This window comes from Seriola lalandi, unplaced genomic scaffold, assembly GCF_002814215.2.
Source record: "Seriola lalandi dorsalis isolate HSWRI2012SDOR001 ecotype SW California unplaced genomic scaffold, Sedor1 jcf7180002054544, whole genome shotgun sequence".
Lineage (NCBI taxonomy): Eukaryota > Metazoa > Chordata > Actinopteri > Carangiformes > Carangidae > Seriola > Seriola lalandi.
The window spans coordinates 181,792-200,381 of NW_019525097.1; the positions used below are offsets into that span (position 1 = coordinate 181,792).

General features: G+C 43.6%; 1 protein-coding gene across 1 annotated transcript in view; it reads left to right on the plus strand.

The window, feature by feature from the left end:
* The first annotated feature begins 427 nt into the window (after positions 1-427).
* Positions 428-18,590, plus strand: part of epha7 (eph receptor A7) — a 92,196-nt gene continuing 74,033 nt past the window's right edge. Inside the window, exons 1-3 of the mRNA XM_087176215.1 lie at positions 428-577; positions 2,084-2,148; positions 2,739-3,408. Of these exons, the coding sequence (XP_087032341.1) occupies positions 484-577; positions 2,084-2,148; positions 2,739-3,408 (829 nt within the window). The 5' untranslated portion in view covers positions 428-483. The remainder of the gene's footprint in view (positions 578-2,083; positions 2,149-2,738; positions 3,409-18,590) is intronic.

An 18,590-nucleotide genomic window follows, 5' to 3' on the forward strand; every position in this document is an offset into this window, starting at 1 on the left:
GTGTGGAGCTCGGTGTTTGTCAGAAGAGCTGCTCCAAGTGTGTGTGTGTGTGTGTGTGTGTATATGTATGTATGTGTGTGTGTGTTCTTTGGTTCGTGTACTGGAGCGTCCCTTGCCCTTTTCCTGAAGAAAACCAAAAATATCTGATCCAAGTTGTGACAACATTTCCTCCACCGCGGACCCACCACCCCTACCACCCCTCAAAAAAAAAAAAAAAAAAAAAAATCCCAGCCACCTCCGCGCGCCGAGTGGCCCTCTTATTTTCGTGACGTTTCCTCCTGCAGGTTGCGATTGGATGTTCCCTCCGCCTGTGTCTGTGACTGACATCACCGGAGCCACAGTCTCCTCCCAGCGGCAGCAGACGCTATTTGAGTGGGGACTAGCGGATTGTTGTACATAGAGCCGGTTTAGTGTCGTCAATGGGAAGCGTACGAGACAGTGGCAAAGCGAGTTACGGTCTAGAGTGAAACCCGCGGCTGCACCATGCTCTCCAGGTCTTTCCCGTGTGTGTGGATTATATTTTGCCTTCATTTATGCTGCTGTGTGGACAGCGGGGAAGCACAGAACGCGAAGGAAGGTAAGTTCTTAAAGTTTGGACTCTTCTTCCATCCCGCCGCGTTTGGAAGACATCCTTCAGAGATGTGTCCAAATCCAGCAGACAGCGTCCTTGTTTTTTTAAATGATTATTTCTTAAGTCTTTTTTTTTTTTTAAACCCCACGCCATTTTAATAACTTCAAAAATGTGGATGTTTTATGCGCCCGGCGCAGTCAGATGAGGCCGGTGACAGCGCTGTCTGTGCCCGGGCTGTTTGCGAGCGACCGCACGGTGTTTTTACGCACCGCAATTAAAAGCCATAGAACGCGGGTTAGACGCAGAAGCTGCTGTTTTTAAAAAAAAAAATATTTTACTCAGTTGCCACTGAGCTACCCTTCTCGTTATAGATTAATTACCCACCACGACAAACTAATATCCAGCGGATCGATCGCTCCGGCAGGCTCGCCTCGCTTGAAGTGAGTGAGCCGTCTCTCTGGACGCAGCTTCGGGGGCTCACTTCCTCCAAAAGTGGCGTCGGCTCCAATAGTCCTGACTGGTCTCGTTTCTTGGAGGCAAAAAAAAAAAATACAGCAGACTGATGCGGAGTCGTAATCAAGCCTCAGACTCTAAAACTGACCAGAATCAAGATAATAAAACACCAAGAAAAGATGTGATGTAATGACTCCAAATTATCACTTTTAATTGATCGGATTAGTGGTTAAATTAATGAAATAATCTGATGCGTAAAAACAGAAGACCACTCTCCAGGTATTGATTTCCTCACCGTGAGAACTACAGCGTAATAACCGAGCGCGGTGTGGATGTAAACGCAGATATGAACTGAAAATCCTCGCTGTTTATAGAAAGGATTTCGCAGACCTCCATCCATATCAGTCACCTGTAAGACGTAACGGAGAATTATTTTTTACGGCAATGCGTCCTGGCTGCTGTCCCCCCTCTCCCTCTCTCCCCCCGCTCTCTGATACTGGATCTATATGCTGTTATTACACAAAATTAAAACAACTTCATTTTTCTTACAGCCGCCGCGGTGCCGCTTTGCGCGTCCTGGACTTAAACCAGGCTGTTTGTTTTTTTTTTTTCGTGCTTCGCTTGGTTAAAAAAAACCTGCGAACAAGCCGCCACTTCCACGGCTCCACTAGTTTTATGGCCCGTTTTTGAGCTGAAAATACAGCAGCGCATGTTCTGTGAGTGCAGGATGGATACAGAAGCAGTCGCGTTTGACGTTAACGCAACAACTTCCACTTCCAAAAAAAAAAGAGTTTTAATGAGCTGCTGCGTAAAATAAACCCACGAGAAGTAGATTAAATGCGCGCAAATGCGTATGCGTAACGACTCCCACCACATCTTAACCTGCTTGTCTGTTACTACACTCAGATTTCATTTTTTTTTTTTGCTTTAGCTGCTGCTGGTAGAAATTAGGTCATTGGTATATGCGCTATAGATATAGATGTGTGGCCTATCACTAACACCCAGCCACCGGTGCCCCGGTGAGATTTAACCACCTGCCTCTCGGTTTCCTGTCACTAGTGATTCTGCTGGACTCCAAGGCACAGCAGACAGAACTGGAGTGGATCTCCTATCCTCCCAATGGGGTAAGTCTGCAGAATCTCTGCATAGCAGGCAACACAGATGTACTCCCCATATCTATATACTGTATATATGTTTTATCCTGATGTCCCACATCTGTGATAGGAATTACAATATTTAAAGTAGGCTTGAAATATACTCAAGGATCCCTGCCCCATATTTCTTACTCAACAGCAAAAAAATCTCACAAGATAAAGAATACAGGACGTTTCTGCCACTGAACTCTCCTGGCTTTTGACATTCAGAGCACAAAGGCCTGAAGCAATCCACTTCCAACTTGCTAGCCAGATTAAAAGCAGGCTGCGAGAAACTTCGTAAATAAATAATGTGGACAGAAGCAGATAAACTGAGCACAGTTGTTCTTTAAAGATGTGTTTGTGCAATAAATACGCAGCCACTCATCTCCCTTCATTCACTGCAGCATTTCATATACCTTTGTCATATTCATTACAGTGTAATCGCCTCCCCGTTTGGTTTGATTGCCAATCATTTAGACGTCTACCTAATGATAGATGGACGTCTTTTAGGTATAAATTCAACATGGCGTGATCCCTAATGGGTGCATTCATTTACAAAGTGTGTTATCTTGTTGCAGTGGGAAGAAATCAGCGGCTTGGATGAGAACTACACTCCCATTCGCACCTACCAGGTTTGCCAAGTCATGGAGCCCAATCAGAATAACTGGCTTCGGACTAACTGGATAGAGAAGGGCGATGCTCAGAGAATTTTTGTGGAACTGAAGTTCACCTTGAGGGATTGTAACAGCCTACCCGGTGTGGTGGGCACTTGCAAGGAGACGTTCAACTTGTACTACCAGGAGACGGATTCAGAGGTGGGCAGGAGCTTACGGGAGAACCAGTACGTGAAAATTGACACAATCGCCGCAGATGAAAGCTTCACCCAGGGTGACCTGGGCGAGAGGAAGATGAAGCTGAACACAGAAGTGCGCATAATTGGGCCCCTGTCCAGGCGGGGCTTCTACCTGGCCTTCCAGGATGTAGGGGCGTGCATCGCCCTGGTGTCTGTCAAAGTTTATTACAAGAAGTGTTGGTCTATCATCGAGAACCTGGCCACGTTCCCGGACACCGTGACGGGATCGGAGTTTTCCTCGCTGGTGGAGGTCGAGGGCGTGTGCGTGAGCGACGCCGAGGAGGAGGCCGACAACTCTCCCAAGATGCACTGCAGCGCCGAGGGGGAATGGCTGGTGCCCATTGGGAAATGTATATGCAAAGCTGGATTTCATCAGAAAGGAGACGCGTGTGAACGTGAGTACCTGCATCTTCTATTTTTGTATTAATGATCAGGAAAGAAAGTGACTCATTAGCATTCCTACAGTTGATTCTTGTTGAATTAACTTTTAGCAATCAGTCAGGGGCATCCTGGATTTCACACAACAAAAGGTGTGCCAAGGAAAAAAAAAACTGGAAATAAACTGGGGCAGTATTTATGATTTGATTATGCAAAGCAGGTAAATGACAATTTAGGCATAGTGGACTGAATAGTTGTGTTGGCAAATGGGATTAAAGCAGCTGATTTGACAGCAGTAAAGATGGATAAAGTATTGAGGCCAAACATCCTCGGCGTAATAATTGGAATCCTTGTTAATTGATTACGAGGCTCTTAATTTATAGCCACCATTCTGTTGACACTGGGATTAAATAATAACTTGAGTTTAGTAGCTCCTCAGTTCAAACACTCTCCTCTCCGTCTCGCTGGCAGGGAGCCAAGACAATCACCAGCAGAATACACAGGTCTAGAGGAAGTCCAGCCAGTCTTTTCAGTATCTCTCTTATTCTGCCCCGGCCAAATGACCTTGACAGAAAGGGAAACAAATAGCCGCCGTGCTGTGGCATTTAGGCCTCGGGATATTTATGAAGGAGCCTAACAAGAAGGTCAAAAGCAGGCAGCCTCATTTATGCTTTGTCGCCGCCACCGTCGTCGTTGTTGTTATTGGTGTTGTGGTGGATTCCTTCAGCTACAACTAACAATAAGATGCCTTCCGTCACTCAGAGGATTATTTTCAGTGGCCACCTGATTTTAAAGATAAAAATCACTATGGATTAAAAGCGGGGCGACTTAGGTCAAAGAACTTAAGTGGCCCGCCTTGTAGCCGTTTTTTTTTTTTTGCAAAGAGGGGCAGCCTCAATCTAAGCAGCTTATGAAGGAGCAGCAGCCAGTAATAATTGAAGGGAATGCGTCTAAGAACAAATTAGTGTCCCTGGCAGACAAGCTTTTATGCCACGCTGTCATCCATTAGGGACCCCTCTGAGGGAGGTGTGTTAATGAAATATATTAGGACGTGTAATTTAGAGCAACACAGCCCGCCTCAAGTTGTGCTACGTCTCTAATGTTCGCGGGCTATCAACCCCTGTAGAGCTCCTGGTTTTTATTGTTCCTGTTGTTTTAATATGCGTAGATGTGTGAGATCCAGTTGTGCCCTCGGGAGGAAAGAAAGTCCATGATTTATCTCCACAGGGGGAAGCGATGCAGCACAACAGCCAATAGCTCTGAAGCTAACAGAACAGAAGACCGCTGCATGTCTTTAATAATTAATCTGCTTGTGTGTCAGTTAAAACAAATACCTGTAGCAGCACAATGAACCCACCTTCAGGTTGTTTCTTAATGTGTGTGTGGAACAAGTTCCAGTCTCGATGCTGCACCTTTATGAGCTTTATCTCCACTGAGGCATGAGAAGCCTTTGTATTAAGGGCTAGTTAATCTAAATAAAATGAGAATCACGGTGCACCATCAGCACTTCTTCCAGCGGCTCCACTGGCATTAAATTGTCCATTCAGTAACCAACCCCCCCCCTCCCAAGAACAATCTAAAAGCTATTCAGACTATTTCTTTCAGCTGAACAGCGCAGCAATAAGTCCAAGTGGCTGTGACCGTTAGAGATGTGAGATCCTGGCTTTTGGACACTGGACTAGTTTGTCTCAGTGCTGTAAGAGCGCATCATCTTACAGCTGATGGGATATTTTTTTAACAGTTGCCCGTCAAAAAAACATTTGAGGTGTTATACACTACTCTGCTGTACTCTGTTGTACAAACAAACATGAGCAGAAGAAGATCCACCCACCTGGTCAATGGCTGTGTGCGGTAGATGATGATGGATTTTTTTGGTTTCAGGAAGTAGCAAATATTGTCCTTGATCACCTGATTCTGACACTGGAGAGAGGGTTTCAGATGCTGTTAGAGGATCTGACAGGCTCTTTGTTTGAAGCATTCTGGGGTTGTGAGGGTTTAGTTTTCATTTAACTTTTCAAACAAGTTTTCTGCTGTTTTGTCCTCATGGAAAAACTTAAAGGTCCCATATTGTACAAAGGGAGATTTCCATGTCTTTGTTGATTATGAAGCAGGTCTAGGTTCTGTATTCTTACTGTGAAAGTATCAAAGCACTCAGTCCACAGAGAAATGCACACAGCCTGTATTCTGAAACTGAGCCTCAAAACGAGCCGTCAGGACTTCTGTAACTTTGTGATGTCACTACAAAGCAGTCACTGTCCTCAGCCATGCCCTAAGCCACACCCACCCGGACCCACCAACACACCATCCAACCTTGCAGGATTTGCTTTCTCTGGGTGTTTTTACCTGAAATCTGCTATATTTTTGTTGAATCACTCAGAAAACAGTCAGCCAATCAGAAGATGGGCTCAGAGCCTCCTCTCTTCTGATTGGCTCACTGTCCTGTTGTTATTATTAGAGCTCCAGAGAAAAGCCTGAGAGAGGAGATGTACAACTACATTGAGGTGGTTTTTGGTTCTTAAAACTACAAAAATATCTTCTTATGGATCATAAACCTTGTAGTTTTCCAAATTCCAGCATTCGAAAGGTGACTTCAGATGCAGTTCGGTGATCTGATAAGCACTTTATCTGAAGCAAACTGACTCCTCAAGAGAGTCCTTAACTGGCCTGTTTTAGTATCTGCAGTGTGCTATGATTGTAAAACGGTCACCAAGTAAAATATTCAGAGGGTGGGTGCAGGTGGAGCGAGCGAGTCGAGCTGTCAGTCATGTCATTTGAGGAGCTCCCCGCGAGGACGCTAAAGGCCTCCTCTGAAATGTGTTGTGATCCTCTCATTCATCACCGTCAGTGATGAGGGACCCCTTGTCTCTCACCCCTACGCCCCTCGCCCCCTCTGTCTCTCTTTAACTCTTTGTGTGGCGGCCTGTGGCAGTAAATGTCACTCTTCTTCTTCTCCGCCTGCTGTGTTCGGCGGGCCTCAGTCGCGATGGGTGTTGAGGGAAAAAAAAAAAAAAAAAGGGCCCAGTTGAAGTGTCCCCGGCAGCCTTGTGCGGCCTTCATTTTGCGAAGAAGTGCGTGTTGTGAAAATAGCGCCCATTCATTCTCTGGTCCTGTTTAGCGCTGGCTACTGGTGGCAATGGAGCCACAGAGTCGTTTAGGCAGAGAGAGGGCCCTTGTGGGAGGACACTGGTCTCTTTGTTCCGCTCAATCCCGGGAATGTATGTTGTCCGATTTTGACACATCGGATCACTGTGGTACTAAATAACCAGTGGCTGCGACGTGATTAACTGTTGACCCTCGCCCAAAAAAAAAAAAAAAAGGAAAAGGGGGAGCCCTCTATCTGGTGGAAAACAGATAAAACTGACGGTATCTTGCTGCTATCAGTGCATGCTAACAAGAGAATTAATGAGAGGATACAGCATCCTGTAGAAGCTGGCACCATCCATCTTGACTGTCAGAGAGTTGGACAGAAGTTAGTTGGAGACTGATTGATGGTTGAGCCCCCCACCGACCCCCCCACCACCTCCACCCCCTGAGGGAAGGGGCTGAGCAGTCAGGGTCTGACCACGACAGTTAACATCTATGGAAGCCACCAGGCAGCCCGGGCAACCAGACCCAGCTCCAGGGGCTGCAGAAGAAAAAAAACAAAAAAAAAACAAGACGCATTTAGCATTTCAAATGAAGCCAGGAAGCCAAGAGTAAGGAGGTCTTCATACATCTCGACGCCCCCCCCCCTCGCCCCTGATTGATAAGGTGTGAATTTAATACACAAAATGGCTGTCTTACAAATGCTCCTAAGCTTAATTATGCAAATGACAGGTGTGCGCATCCACAGGAGACCCAAATGGGTCTAAATCACTCAGGATTGAAATAAATTGTTGATGGATGGGAGCTGAACAGTAGCATTCTTCCACAGCCCGGGGCTTTTTCCCTCCTTGCAGCCACACACAGATGTGGTCACCTCTGCTCTGGATGTGTCTTCAAACTGATCACTAAGGGGAGCACTTGAGATAGGAGATTTCGGAGAAACTAAAAGTGATTAATGGCTTGACCATTTAAGTAATTTAATTTCAAATATCCACTTGTTCCTGTGTCTCAACCGTGTCTTATATAATTGTAACTGGAATATCTTTGGACTTTTGTTCAGCCAAAACAAAATATTTGAACACATCACCTCCGGCAGGGACCTTGTGATAGACATAATTGAAAATAATTACAAGTTGTAGCTCTATGCCGATTATTTTTTTTTAGGGCTTTTAGAGTCCGAACCCTGCAGATATTAAATCTATTATCATGGAAGACAGAGAAAAACAGAACATTTTCACATTTGAGAAGCTGCTACCTTTTGATTTTTTGTTTAAAAAAAAAAATTATATGATTGCTGCTAATTTTGTAATTTTGTGACGTACTAATGAGTTAACTAAATAATTGGCCTCAAAACAAGTTTATGTTTGAATTTGTAAGTTGGATGTTTCACAGCTACAGGGGTCCAACCAACCACTTTCTCTGATTTTGATTTTCAATATTTTCCAAGAGTTACTGTATTTTACAATCAAGCATAATCCTTCACTTTCTTGCTGCAGCCACCGTCTTAAAAGTTACTTGGACTGTGAACAAAACTCCCCATGCACAGCCAATGTCAGCGATCAGGTGCTGGTTGGTCGCAGGAACAACTGACCAATTATCATTGTCTTCATTTCGGCAGCTTTTTTCAAAAGGTAAACATTTTCCAAAAAAACATTAAAACAATATTACATATTGTCAGAAATCACAAATGTTGCACTGTTTTTTATACAGTATTATCAAAAATAAGAAAACTCACTACTGTGTACACAACTGACTGCATGAAAAAATTCAAATGTCTTTGCAGAGGAAGACTTTAGTTCTTACAGCTGTCCCTTACTTGAACTGTCTTTACCCAAGCACTGATTTCCTTACATTAGAGGATTTTCAATACTGCCCTCCCCCTCTCAATTTTTTTTTCTGTGCTCTATATTCTGTAACAGGGCCAGTCAAAAAGGGTGTTACATTTCAGTGGAAGTTACGCTGCTGAGAGGAGATGCCGACTAGAAGTTATTACTGTACAGTTCTTTTCGCTCTATCTAGTTCCCTCTCATTAGTGGAGACCAAACCACAGCTGCTTCCTCAGAGGATGAAGAGACGGCAGAATGTTTGAAATTGTGATTTGGCAAGTTGTAATGACGAACATTTATTTTACTTCCACATCCAATGACCCTTTTTCTTATATAGATACACATTTTCAAATGAGAAGAAGTTGTTTCCCTGGATACACTTGCTTGAACCAGTGCCAGCAGCGCTTTCTGTGGCATCCAGCTGCCTTGTCAACACGTCAAATTAAATACAAATGCCTCATTTTACTTACGAAAAACATTCACTGAGGGGGGGGGGGGCTCATTCACAGAGTCATCTGGCTAGGCAAATATTTGAGTCAGAGTTATATTCATTTGAACTGTACTTGTAGAAAAAGGCAAGGAAACAAAAGGCCTGTCATGACTAATTATTTGCCCGACTGGTTCCTGCGTTGGTAGATATCACACTGAGGTAAAAGATGGGTCTAAAACACACAGTGTTAAGCGCAGAGAGAGCTGAGCTTAAAAGGAGGACAGGAGGCTGCCAGAGCCTGGTCACTGGTAATGGGTTTGTCTCTCCCCTCTGCTGATAAGCTCCAGCTACTGACTCATGCATACATGAATATCAAGCAGCTGATGGAAAAGGCTCAATCCACTCAACTGTTGTAGGCGCACAAACCTTGTTCAGAAAACATCACTGGGATCTAAAACAAATCGTACAGAGATTTCCTTTCCCCCAAATACTTCTAACACAGCGTTTCTTTACTCTTAACTCCTCGTCACTAGCATGTTGTTGTTATTTTTTAGATTATTTATATGTTTATGGCATATTTACATATATATTCACTCTATACCTGCTCAATTTAGTCCTTATTCCAGGATGTAGCACCCTGTAGCAGACACTGACAATTTTAGATAAAAAATAATAATTTTGAGGTAACTGTCAGAGCATTGCCTGTTTTTCAAACTTATGTCATGTTTATATGTAGACATATTTCATGCTAGTTGTCAGTGCTAATGTGTTTGCATTTTCAACGCGTTGACTTAAAAGAGCTCCAAGATAGAGACAAAAATGTCAAAAATGTTAAAGCCATCCCCGGACTCCCCCGCTCAGAAGCAACAGTAGTTGGCACGTCAGCGGTATGTACTTGTTGTAGGACAGGTTTTATGAAAAATAAAAGTTTCCTGTAACAAACGAAAGGTTTGCAATGCAGTGCGAACATCTGTGTCTGCCTGGGCTGAGGAGAGGTTGATGATGGTGTGTGTGCTTTCTGGTTCTGACAATGAAAAGACAGGCCATGATTTTAAATGCAAATCGCACCAACCAGCTATTTAATGCCGCTTCAAGATGGCAAGGAAGCACAAAAAGCGGAGGAGTCACGACTTATCATTATCTCAGGTCTTGGAATCTGACCTGTCAGTCCAAATTTGAGACCCCATGTCGCATCATATGAAAAGACAGAAACCCAGTAAACATCCCTCATTCTCACGCAAACAAAGCCATATGGTCAGTTGTACCGATGAGGGACTTTGTTAAACCCCCCTTTTAAAAGGGAGACCTTTGTGACTTCAGCGTCAGATAGTGTTATTTCCAAGGTGACATCAGGGTCCGCATTAGTCCATGCATGAGGTCAGTGGATATTAACTTCATTTACACATGGCTGCAGACCAGTGCCAGCGCCACAATGGAGGCCTGCCTGTTGTGTTTAGTAACACGAGCGCCCCGGCTGACAGGACACTGTCAAGACGGAAGATGGATGATCGCAGCAGTTGACCCCTGATCGCCAGCAGAGTCACCTCTCCGGCCCCCCTCCACTCCCCCTCTCCCTGCATGACAAAAGAACCCTCCCCACGGTTGAGCGGCCCTCATCTCCACTTGCACTAACAGGTTCAGACATCTCCATCGATCCCTGCCTCCATATCTCTTGCGATTCCACGCTTTTGCCCTTTTTAGGTATCCAAACTGTGGCACAGATGCCTTTTTTTTTTTTTTTTTTTTGTAATTGCTTGCCTGCTGACTGCCTGAAAGGCATGTGCTCAGACAGGTGAACCCCCATGTCAGAAGACAACGTTTTGCGGTGTTTTGTGTCTTGTCCCCGTGACATGAGGGTGAAAGTGATATGTGACTGGGCTCAGGGTTCCGCCACCTTAAGAGGGAAACGGGTAGGGCCCTGTTTGTCAGTGGAGCTGCTCCTCTGGGAGGCTTCAGACCACTGGCTCTGTACTTCAGTCTTCCTTTAAGAGGAAAATCAATAACTTATTACATAACTTCACACTTTTTTGCCCCACTCACATCCAGAGCAGAGGAAGCAGAACTTAAAATGTGCCTAGGATGGCTCTGTTGTCAGAAACCCTCATGTCTCTTCCAGAAATGAATCAATTTCTGCAAAACAGGAAGTCTTAGTGTGTGAGAATAAATAAATTGAAGGTTAGTGAATTATCTGATGCTGATTCATATAATTCCCTATTTGTTTACCCCATTCCTCCCAAGTGGTGTCTGGCTGAAAAGGGGTGAATGAGAAAATATATTTTCTTTGTAATTTGGATGAACCAACCCTGAAAGAGCAGTCCAGGTCTGAGTCAGCTCTCCTGGGTCATCTGAATCTAAGTGTCTAAGTGTCTTTTGTCAGGGAGGAGGCCACGGGGGCCTGATGAGCGGCTGGTTTGACATTGTTTCATTCCTTTCTGTTGCAGCTCTGGGACCAGATGAGAGGTTGTGGTGGATTTGAATGGGCAGGGTGCTGGGTCAGGAGGGGAGGGTTGGGTTGGGCAGGCACTGGCACAATTCAGAGATAATGCTCAGTTGCTGACAGGGGACATTTTCAGTGCCGATTTCGCTTGGGCTGCAGGGGGGCTGCGGATCGGTCAGACCTTTGGACCCCTGTGCTTTTCATCCCCAGAATGCAGTGCTTTCCTGGCTTCATCTGCAGTGTCTTTTTAGCACAGCTGCCTTTCAGAGCTGACCACCTCATCCATTAAAGGTAGCTGCCTGGCTGGCCTTAAGGGCCATCTCTCCTGTTTCCATGTGAGTTAAATGAACTAAACAAAAGGCGATTAGGCAGGGACATTTTCCATGTCACTGAGAATCCATTTCAAAATGCTCACTCTGCATGATAACTCGAAGAAGCAGAGGCCTCTTAGGAGGACGGTGTGCACAGACTCAAGATCCAGCTCAGGCAAGAGTGAGAGGCCGTAAATTTACTGATGTAATGAGTCTAATCTTAAAACGCCCTTCATTTTCCACCTCCAAAATCCATGCAGTAAATCAGCAGGAGAGCTGAAAGAGAAAACAGGTGTTCGAGTGTGTTGTTTGGCAATTTGTGTTGCTGTCGGCGGCTGACGCAGTTGTCTTTTGAAAGCTCATATTACCTCCTCCTTTATATTTCACTCATAACATCGGTGGATGCATCTGTTTGATGGTTTCAGCTTCACAGTTTTAGATTTATCCCTTAGAATTATAGTTTACAGGATGAGATTGATGTTATTTTATATTTTTCTTGTCAACAAATTACATGAAAAAAACAACTTTTTAGTTTTCGGTCCAGTCAATATTTTCTGACTTCACCACCATGTCTTGGCACCCATCCCCAAAGCCATTAGTTCCTACTTAGATGTAGAAAAGTCATAAATATACACTTTAAAATGAAAACTTCTGGAAGTTTGTGATGTCACAACAAAGGAGTCATTGCTCACAACCATGCCCCAAGCCCCGCCCACCTGGACCCACCATCCAACCTTGCAGGATTTGGTTTCTCTGAGTGTTTTACCTGAAATCTGCTATATTTTTGTTGGATCACTCAGAAAACAGTAAAATATGGAAGCTATTAAAAAAGATGTTTCGAAATCTCTAAAAACAGCTGTGAATTTTAGCAAATGTTGCTCAAACAGTAATGAATAGCACATTTGTTGCTCTAGTGATAAAAGCAGGATGGTGTATGAGGGACTGACTCAAAATAAACAATGGAGGTCAGTAGTTTTAATCTTTCATGGGATTCCCCAACAATAAAGATTATAACCAGCCTTATTCTTTCAAGTGTCGGTTGACCCGACTACAAAAAAAACACATTTTAAGTATCTAGCCAAATTCTGAACTAGGATCTGTTTCTGAGATTTCTGCCAACCAATAACCCAATAAAATGTGGAGTTGAATGAATATCATTCATGGGACCCAGAGCTTTGATAGAGGACATTTAAAAAAATGTAATAATCTCCTTCTATAAACACTACACTGATTATTCTGGGTAATCCACAGAAAATGCTGTCAGCAATTTTAAAGGAACTGTTTCTTAAGTAGAAAGCAGTTCCTTTGCTGTATCGAGCTGGAGGCAAAAATCATAGATTCAAATACCACTGGAGATAGGTGATGGACTGCATTCAAATATGGGTGAATTGACTCTTTGAAAGTCACCACGGTTAGCAAAGCTGAAGCTACTTATTTCTTAAATTCAAACCAATATAAATTGAGGTTACTGCAAGTGACACTAATCTTGATTTAGATCTGATACAGTGTTCACTGATTTGCTGTTTAGTTCCACTTTTAGGGTTAACTTCCTGAACCGGCTGTGTAGCATTACTTTTAGCACCGCAGCAGGAGCATTAGCCTAAATTTTCAGTATAACTTAATCAGCGTCTGACTTTGATCTTAGCTGTGCACAGTCGAGCAGGCCTGCGTTTCCTTCGGGCTTTCCCTGCTTAGAGGGCAAAGCTGCGTGCCCTCCAACATAGTGTAAGGGAATGCTAATCTTGTCTTTGTTTCTCATGGAAAGCTACTTATCTCCTGCTAAGCACAGGTACCTCAGCTGAATGGGCCGATTGTCTGTATGTGTGGAGTGCAGCAGCAAGCCAGACAGAGTCATTCCAAATATGTGTGGGGTGGAGGGAGGATCCAGCGCAATATGACATCAGGTTCTTTAACTGTTTAAAAAACTCTCTTCTTAAGCTTCATTGTAACCATGTCCTAGTGCCCCCCCCCCCTTCTTCTACCCAAGACCACTGGAGGTGTTGGTGTTCGAAATGAGCTTGTTTGAAAGGGGGCTTGACATTGAGAAATTCTTATCTCCGTCCCGTGAAGAGATTTTCACCACCACCTCGGTTCTTTTCCTTTTCTTTTGTGGGGTTCTGCAACTGTGTCCCGGAGTTGGGTAGGCGCCGTGCCTCTCATAAATGGGAGATTAACATGTCTGCAGGCAAAAAAAAAAAAAAAAAAAAAAAAAACGCAGCTTCTGAGCATCTCTTTCTTTTATTGGTAAAAAAAAAAAGAAAAGAAGAATTAAAGCGGTGCAATGTGCTATGAGGAAAAAAGAAAAGCACACCTGCTGCTACTGTTGTTGTTCCTGTGATCAGACTGAAAAACAAAATGTGTTTGGATGTGAATCATTAAAAGTATAAGACGCAGGAATTTACACTTTAGATCATGCAAAGCTATAGATAAAATGTAAGCAAGCGCCACAGTAGGCTTAAAGCTGGAGTATGGGACATTCAAGCCCTTTGCCAAATGATTTCATACAAAGCCTATTGGCGCCAGGTAAATCTCTCTGTCTTTTGCTGTTTTAAATCTGGTGTCTATGGCGACATTCCTTTGCTAGCCCACTGGTAGCGATGTATTTCACGTCAACCAGTAATGATTGGTTGCCAGAGGAGAAGAGGGAGCAACCAAATCGACAAAGACAGAATAGAAATAAGAAAAATCGGAAAAAAGTTTCTGATGCTTTATCCATGTTGAGGCGGCATCAGGCCATTGCAGCAACAGTTCCCCACAGAATCACTTCCTCTTTGGCAATTTCAGCTATTGTAAGCTTTTATTCTGAAAAGTTCTGACAGGAAGTTCCAAAGGTTCTGTTGCCCTCTTTAAAAACCTGAAATAGCGGACATACGATGTGTGATACTGACCAGTTCAGTAAATCAGACAAACATCTAATATGTGACTGTGAGCCACAGTGCCACATGTGAACAGTAATGATGTTAATTCCAGCTGCATTTTTATCAATCAATATCTTAAATTAACCTTTAATTATGTTCTGGCCGCCATCTAATGGATTGTTAAATAGAAATTGAGACCAACCTTACTTACCGAACCCTGATCGAGAAAAGAAAGCGATCGATGGTGAGGACAAAGAATGTTTGAGAACACTATTTGTGTAATTGCTCTCATTGCCAGAAGGGGGAGACAAACATTCCGCACTGCAGCTTTAAGAAATAACTCGATTTCTCCAAAAAACCTTTGCTACAAAAAGTCCACACATCACCTGCAGGATGAGATCAGCTGAGCTGTTCTTTGGCCTTTCAAGTAAAAGAAATATACTCAGCTAGAATTTTTTTTTTTTTCCCCAGGTCTGCCCGCCTGTGTTGCTCTGAAATTACTCACAAGATGTACTGCCTCTTGCATTGCAGGGGAAAACACCAGCAGGCTTTAGTCCATAAAAGCGATGCAGCCATAGTTCAGCATGCATAAAATGCCAGTAAACACAGCCTGATGAATGTCCACACCAGGGCCAATTTATTGAGGCAAAGAACATAAGTCACATCTAATAAAAGCAACACGCATACGCCCGAGGCTACATTAATGCATAAGAAATAAGCTCTGTGTGAGCTATTGACATCCTTCTCTATAATCGTGAGGCACGGTCATGGTCCTAATCGTATGCCCTGAAAGTAAAACTGAAAAACATAACGCAGGAGTTGGGTTTTTTAAATAGCATTTCATGGTTGTCTGAACAGCCAACTAAACACAGGGCATTTTGAAATAGCTGACAGAGGATGTTTATGGCAGTATTAACATTGGATTGCAGTGCAATAGAAGTGATCAGACAAGACTGAGGGAGAATATGCCTTGGTGGTTCTTTTTGTTTACTTTACAGGTAGCTCTGGATAATGGGGATATTTTGCTTGGTACCAACTGAAATGCGACCATGGCACTTTTGACATTAGGCAAATTTCTTTCCAAGCTGCAACAACATTTAACATATGAGCACGGACAAAAACAGAGAATAGAAACTAGATTTTGACACGAGACCTTTTAAAGCCAGGGCTCAGTGAGGAAGACCCACTTTCATGCTCCTGTCACTGTCGTGCTTTATGGTCCATATTCCCAAATTAGCACATCTAGCTGACACACATTAAAGCTGCTGAGGGCCTGGGGCAGTTGTGCCCTCTGCATGGTTGGTAATCCAGTCCTGCATCTGAAAGTTTGCTTCTTTAAAAATAAAAAATAAAAATAGTGTGCTAAAATATTCTTAAGTCAAGGTTCACCAGTTCCAGAGCCAGAAACACAAGTAATGTATTGCAAAAAAGTAGCATTTTAGCATTGGTGCCAAAACTCTGTAATCTCTCTGTAACTGACACCTGAATACAGAAAATAATATAGATATAAGAACGTTTCAAATAATACCAAACCTCAGGAGGGCAGCTCAGCCCTGGGTGTCAGAATCAGACGGAGACGGAGGAAAAGACACTAGGAGGTAGCATACTTATAAAAACACAGCTGACAGCCTCCTCATTGTACCATGCCTGTGTTTAGAGATGATATTTAAAATCCGATCGGACCGGCAGCGGTAAGCGTTTTATGGAAAGAAAGCAATGGTGTTTTTTTTTTGTTTTTTTTTTTTTAAAAGAAATAAGAAAATAAACAGTTTCCTTTATCACGCTTGACCCGCTCCACCTGGCATTCATCAGCGACGGGGGCCTGCATGTTGGTCCTGTCTGCTGCTCTCCTCCCTCTGCCTCTTTTATCACTCTAATGGGGTGCTATCTCCAGGCTGCTCTCTCCGGGTCTCTGCAGCCCTGCTCGGCTCCCTTCAGCGTGCATTCTTTCCACATCCATCCCGACACATGGGCGGATTTAACACATAATCAGGCCGGACGGGAGGGCAGCCCGAGAAGGGGAGGAGGCGGCCCGGCACTGACAGGACTCATCATGCTAGGACCGTGGAGACAGAAAGGCCCACACTAGTCAGTCTCATTCTGGCTCTGGCAGAGGGAATCTCCCACATTCCCACACAGCAGCTCACTCTGACCCCCGTCTGCAGCAATATTGAGACAGATGGGGAGAAACTCAATATCCCAGCTGCCCCGCTTGGACCAGCCAGTCCCCTCCGTGCTGAGTAGTAATAAGGATTGTAACCTTGATTGGATTTGTGGGTTGTAAGCAAGCAAAGACACTCAGTGTCCAGTTTTTTCAAGACAGGTAATCGTCAGAGGTTTTTTGTTACTTGCACCACACAATACTCAAGTCTCACTACCAATACCAAAACAATACTTTACTGCCTGAATACTAAAGCCATGTGTTTCCCATACATTGTTTATTTGTAGCTGCCAAATGGGCACAATCTTATTTCAACAGAGAAGACAGTTAACATAGCTGCTTGTCAATATCGTACAAGTGCATAACATTAAAGGTGCTACATGTACGTTTTTGCTACATAGCTAACGCTAGCATTAACAGCTTTTTATTTACCAGTTTCATTCCTTTACTCACCAAGCGCACAGTCTCCGGTGGTTGAAGGCAATGCCAATTTTAACTCTTGTTTTCCTTCCTATTTCTACCACTTCTTTTGTTCTGCTGAAGTTAGCATGCTAACCACTTAGCCCCAGCCTGTCCCATCTTGTAATGCTGCTTTGTAGTGAGTCATTGTAGCAGTCAGAGGGCGTATTCTAACTTCTTGTCTTGACGACGGCTTAAGCTCTTGCAAAGCGAACATCAAAACCACCACCACCACCCGCTTCCTGCAAGAAAACATGTACGGAAACAGAGAAAACTTACGTAAACAATATATAAAAACATACATATATACATATATAGACAGTCTGGACAGTCTGGACCAGAGATATTGGTGTGTGAGGAAACACTCCGATCAGTGTGATTAGCTATCCAGTTAATTAGTTTTGAATATTTCCAGGCTTCAACCAGAGCTGCTGTGGCAGCTGAAGTGGCAAGAGAGAGAGAGTCAGGGAGGGAGAGCTGCAGCTAATGATGAGAGAGATGTAGGAGAGGAGGAGGAGAGGAGGACAGCGGCCAACACGATGCTGTGGGAGAGCCAGCCAGGGCAAAAGCAACAGGCGAGATTGAGCTGTATAAATAGTTCAGTTATTTATTTGTCACAAAGTACTTTGACATACTCGGTCAGGCTCGGAAGTTGACAGGTCTTGATACTTGATCCATTTCAGTCGGAAACTTAAAAAAGTATTGAGTTTCACAAACCAGAACAAAAAAAAAAAAGGGGGGCAAATCTGGAATTTGATCTGTCATCAAAGCTGCAAGATTTAAGATGGTGTCAAGTCGTGGGAACTCGGATAGAAACCTTGATTAATAACTCAGTATTGTAGGGCTGAATGATACGCAAAATATTTTTTCAAGATATTGCGATTGCGAGATGAGTCACGATTTTAGTTGTAATGGTCATTTTTCATTTCATTTTCATCATTTTCATTTATTTTTCATTTTTGGTCTGTTGTGTCACATTTGACCTTTATCAAAAGAATTGCAGCTCTTGTGATTTGGCCATATTGCCATTTCGATAATATTTAGATGAATTGTTCAGGCCTACTGCACAGCGTCATCTTCAACATGGGTCTCCAGGATTCAACCATTTCCTGGTCGTATTCAGTACTTTTACAGTTTTATATTCTGTATGCTGTGGATGTATTTTGGTTGGTGCTTTACATTATTAACCAGCCCCAGCGAACACACACAGAACTAGAAAACTCCTGTGTGCCCCTGTATCTCACCTGGTAGAGAATGTACCACAAACATGGCAGAGTCCCGACGCTGGAGGCCTTGGGTTCGAATCCAGCCTGCGCCCTTTGCTGCATCTCATCCCCTCTCTCTCTCCCTCTCTCTCTCTCCCCTGCATTGCTCATATCTCTCTCTACTTTATTTTTTAAGTAATAATCATAATGAAAAAAAAACAGAAATGCTGAAAAAATAATAATAATGAAAAAGGAAAAAAAAATGAAAGGGCAAATTTGGAATCCTATCTGTCAGCAAATGCAAAGCTTAAAGAGAGAGGGGGAAAAAAGAGCCGTGGTGTCACTCTCAGACAAGGAAAATAATTATTTTCTATTTTGGCCAGGGAGGGATATGTCAGGCTGTCGCATAAGGAGCCCCCACCCCCACC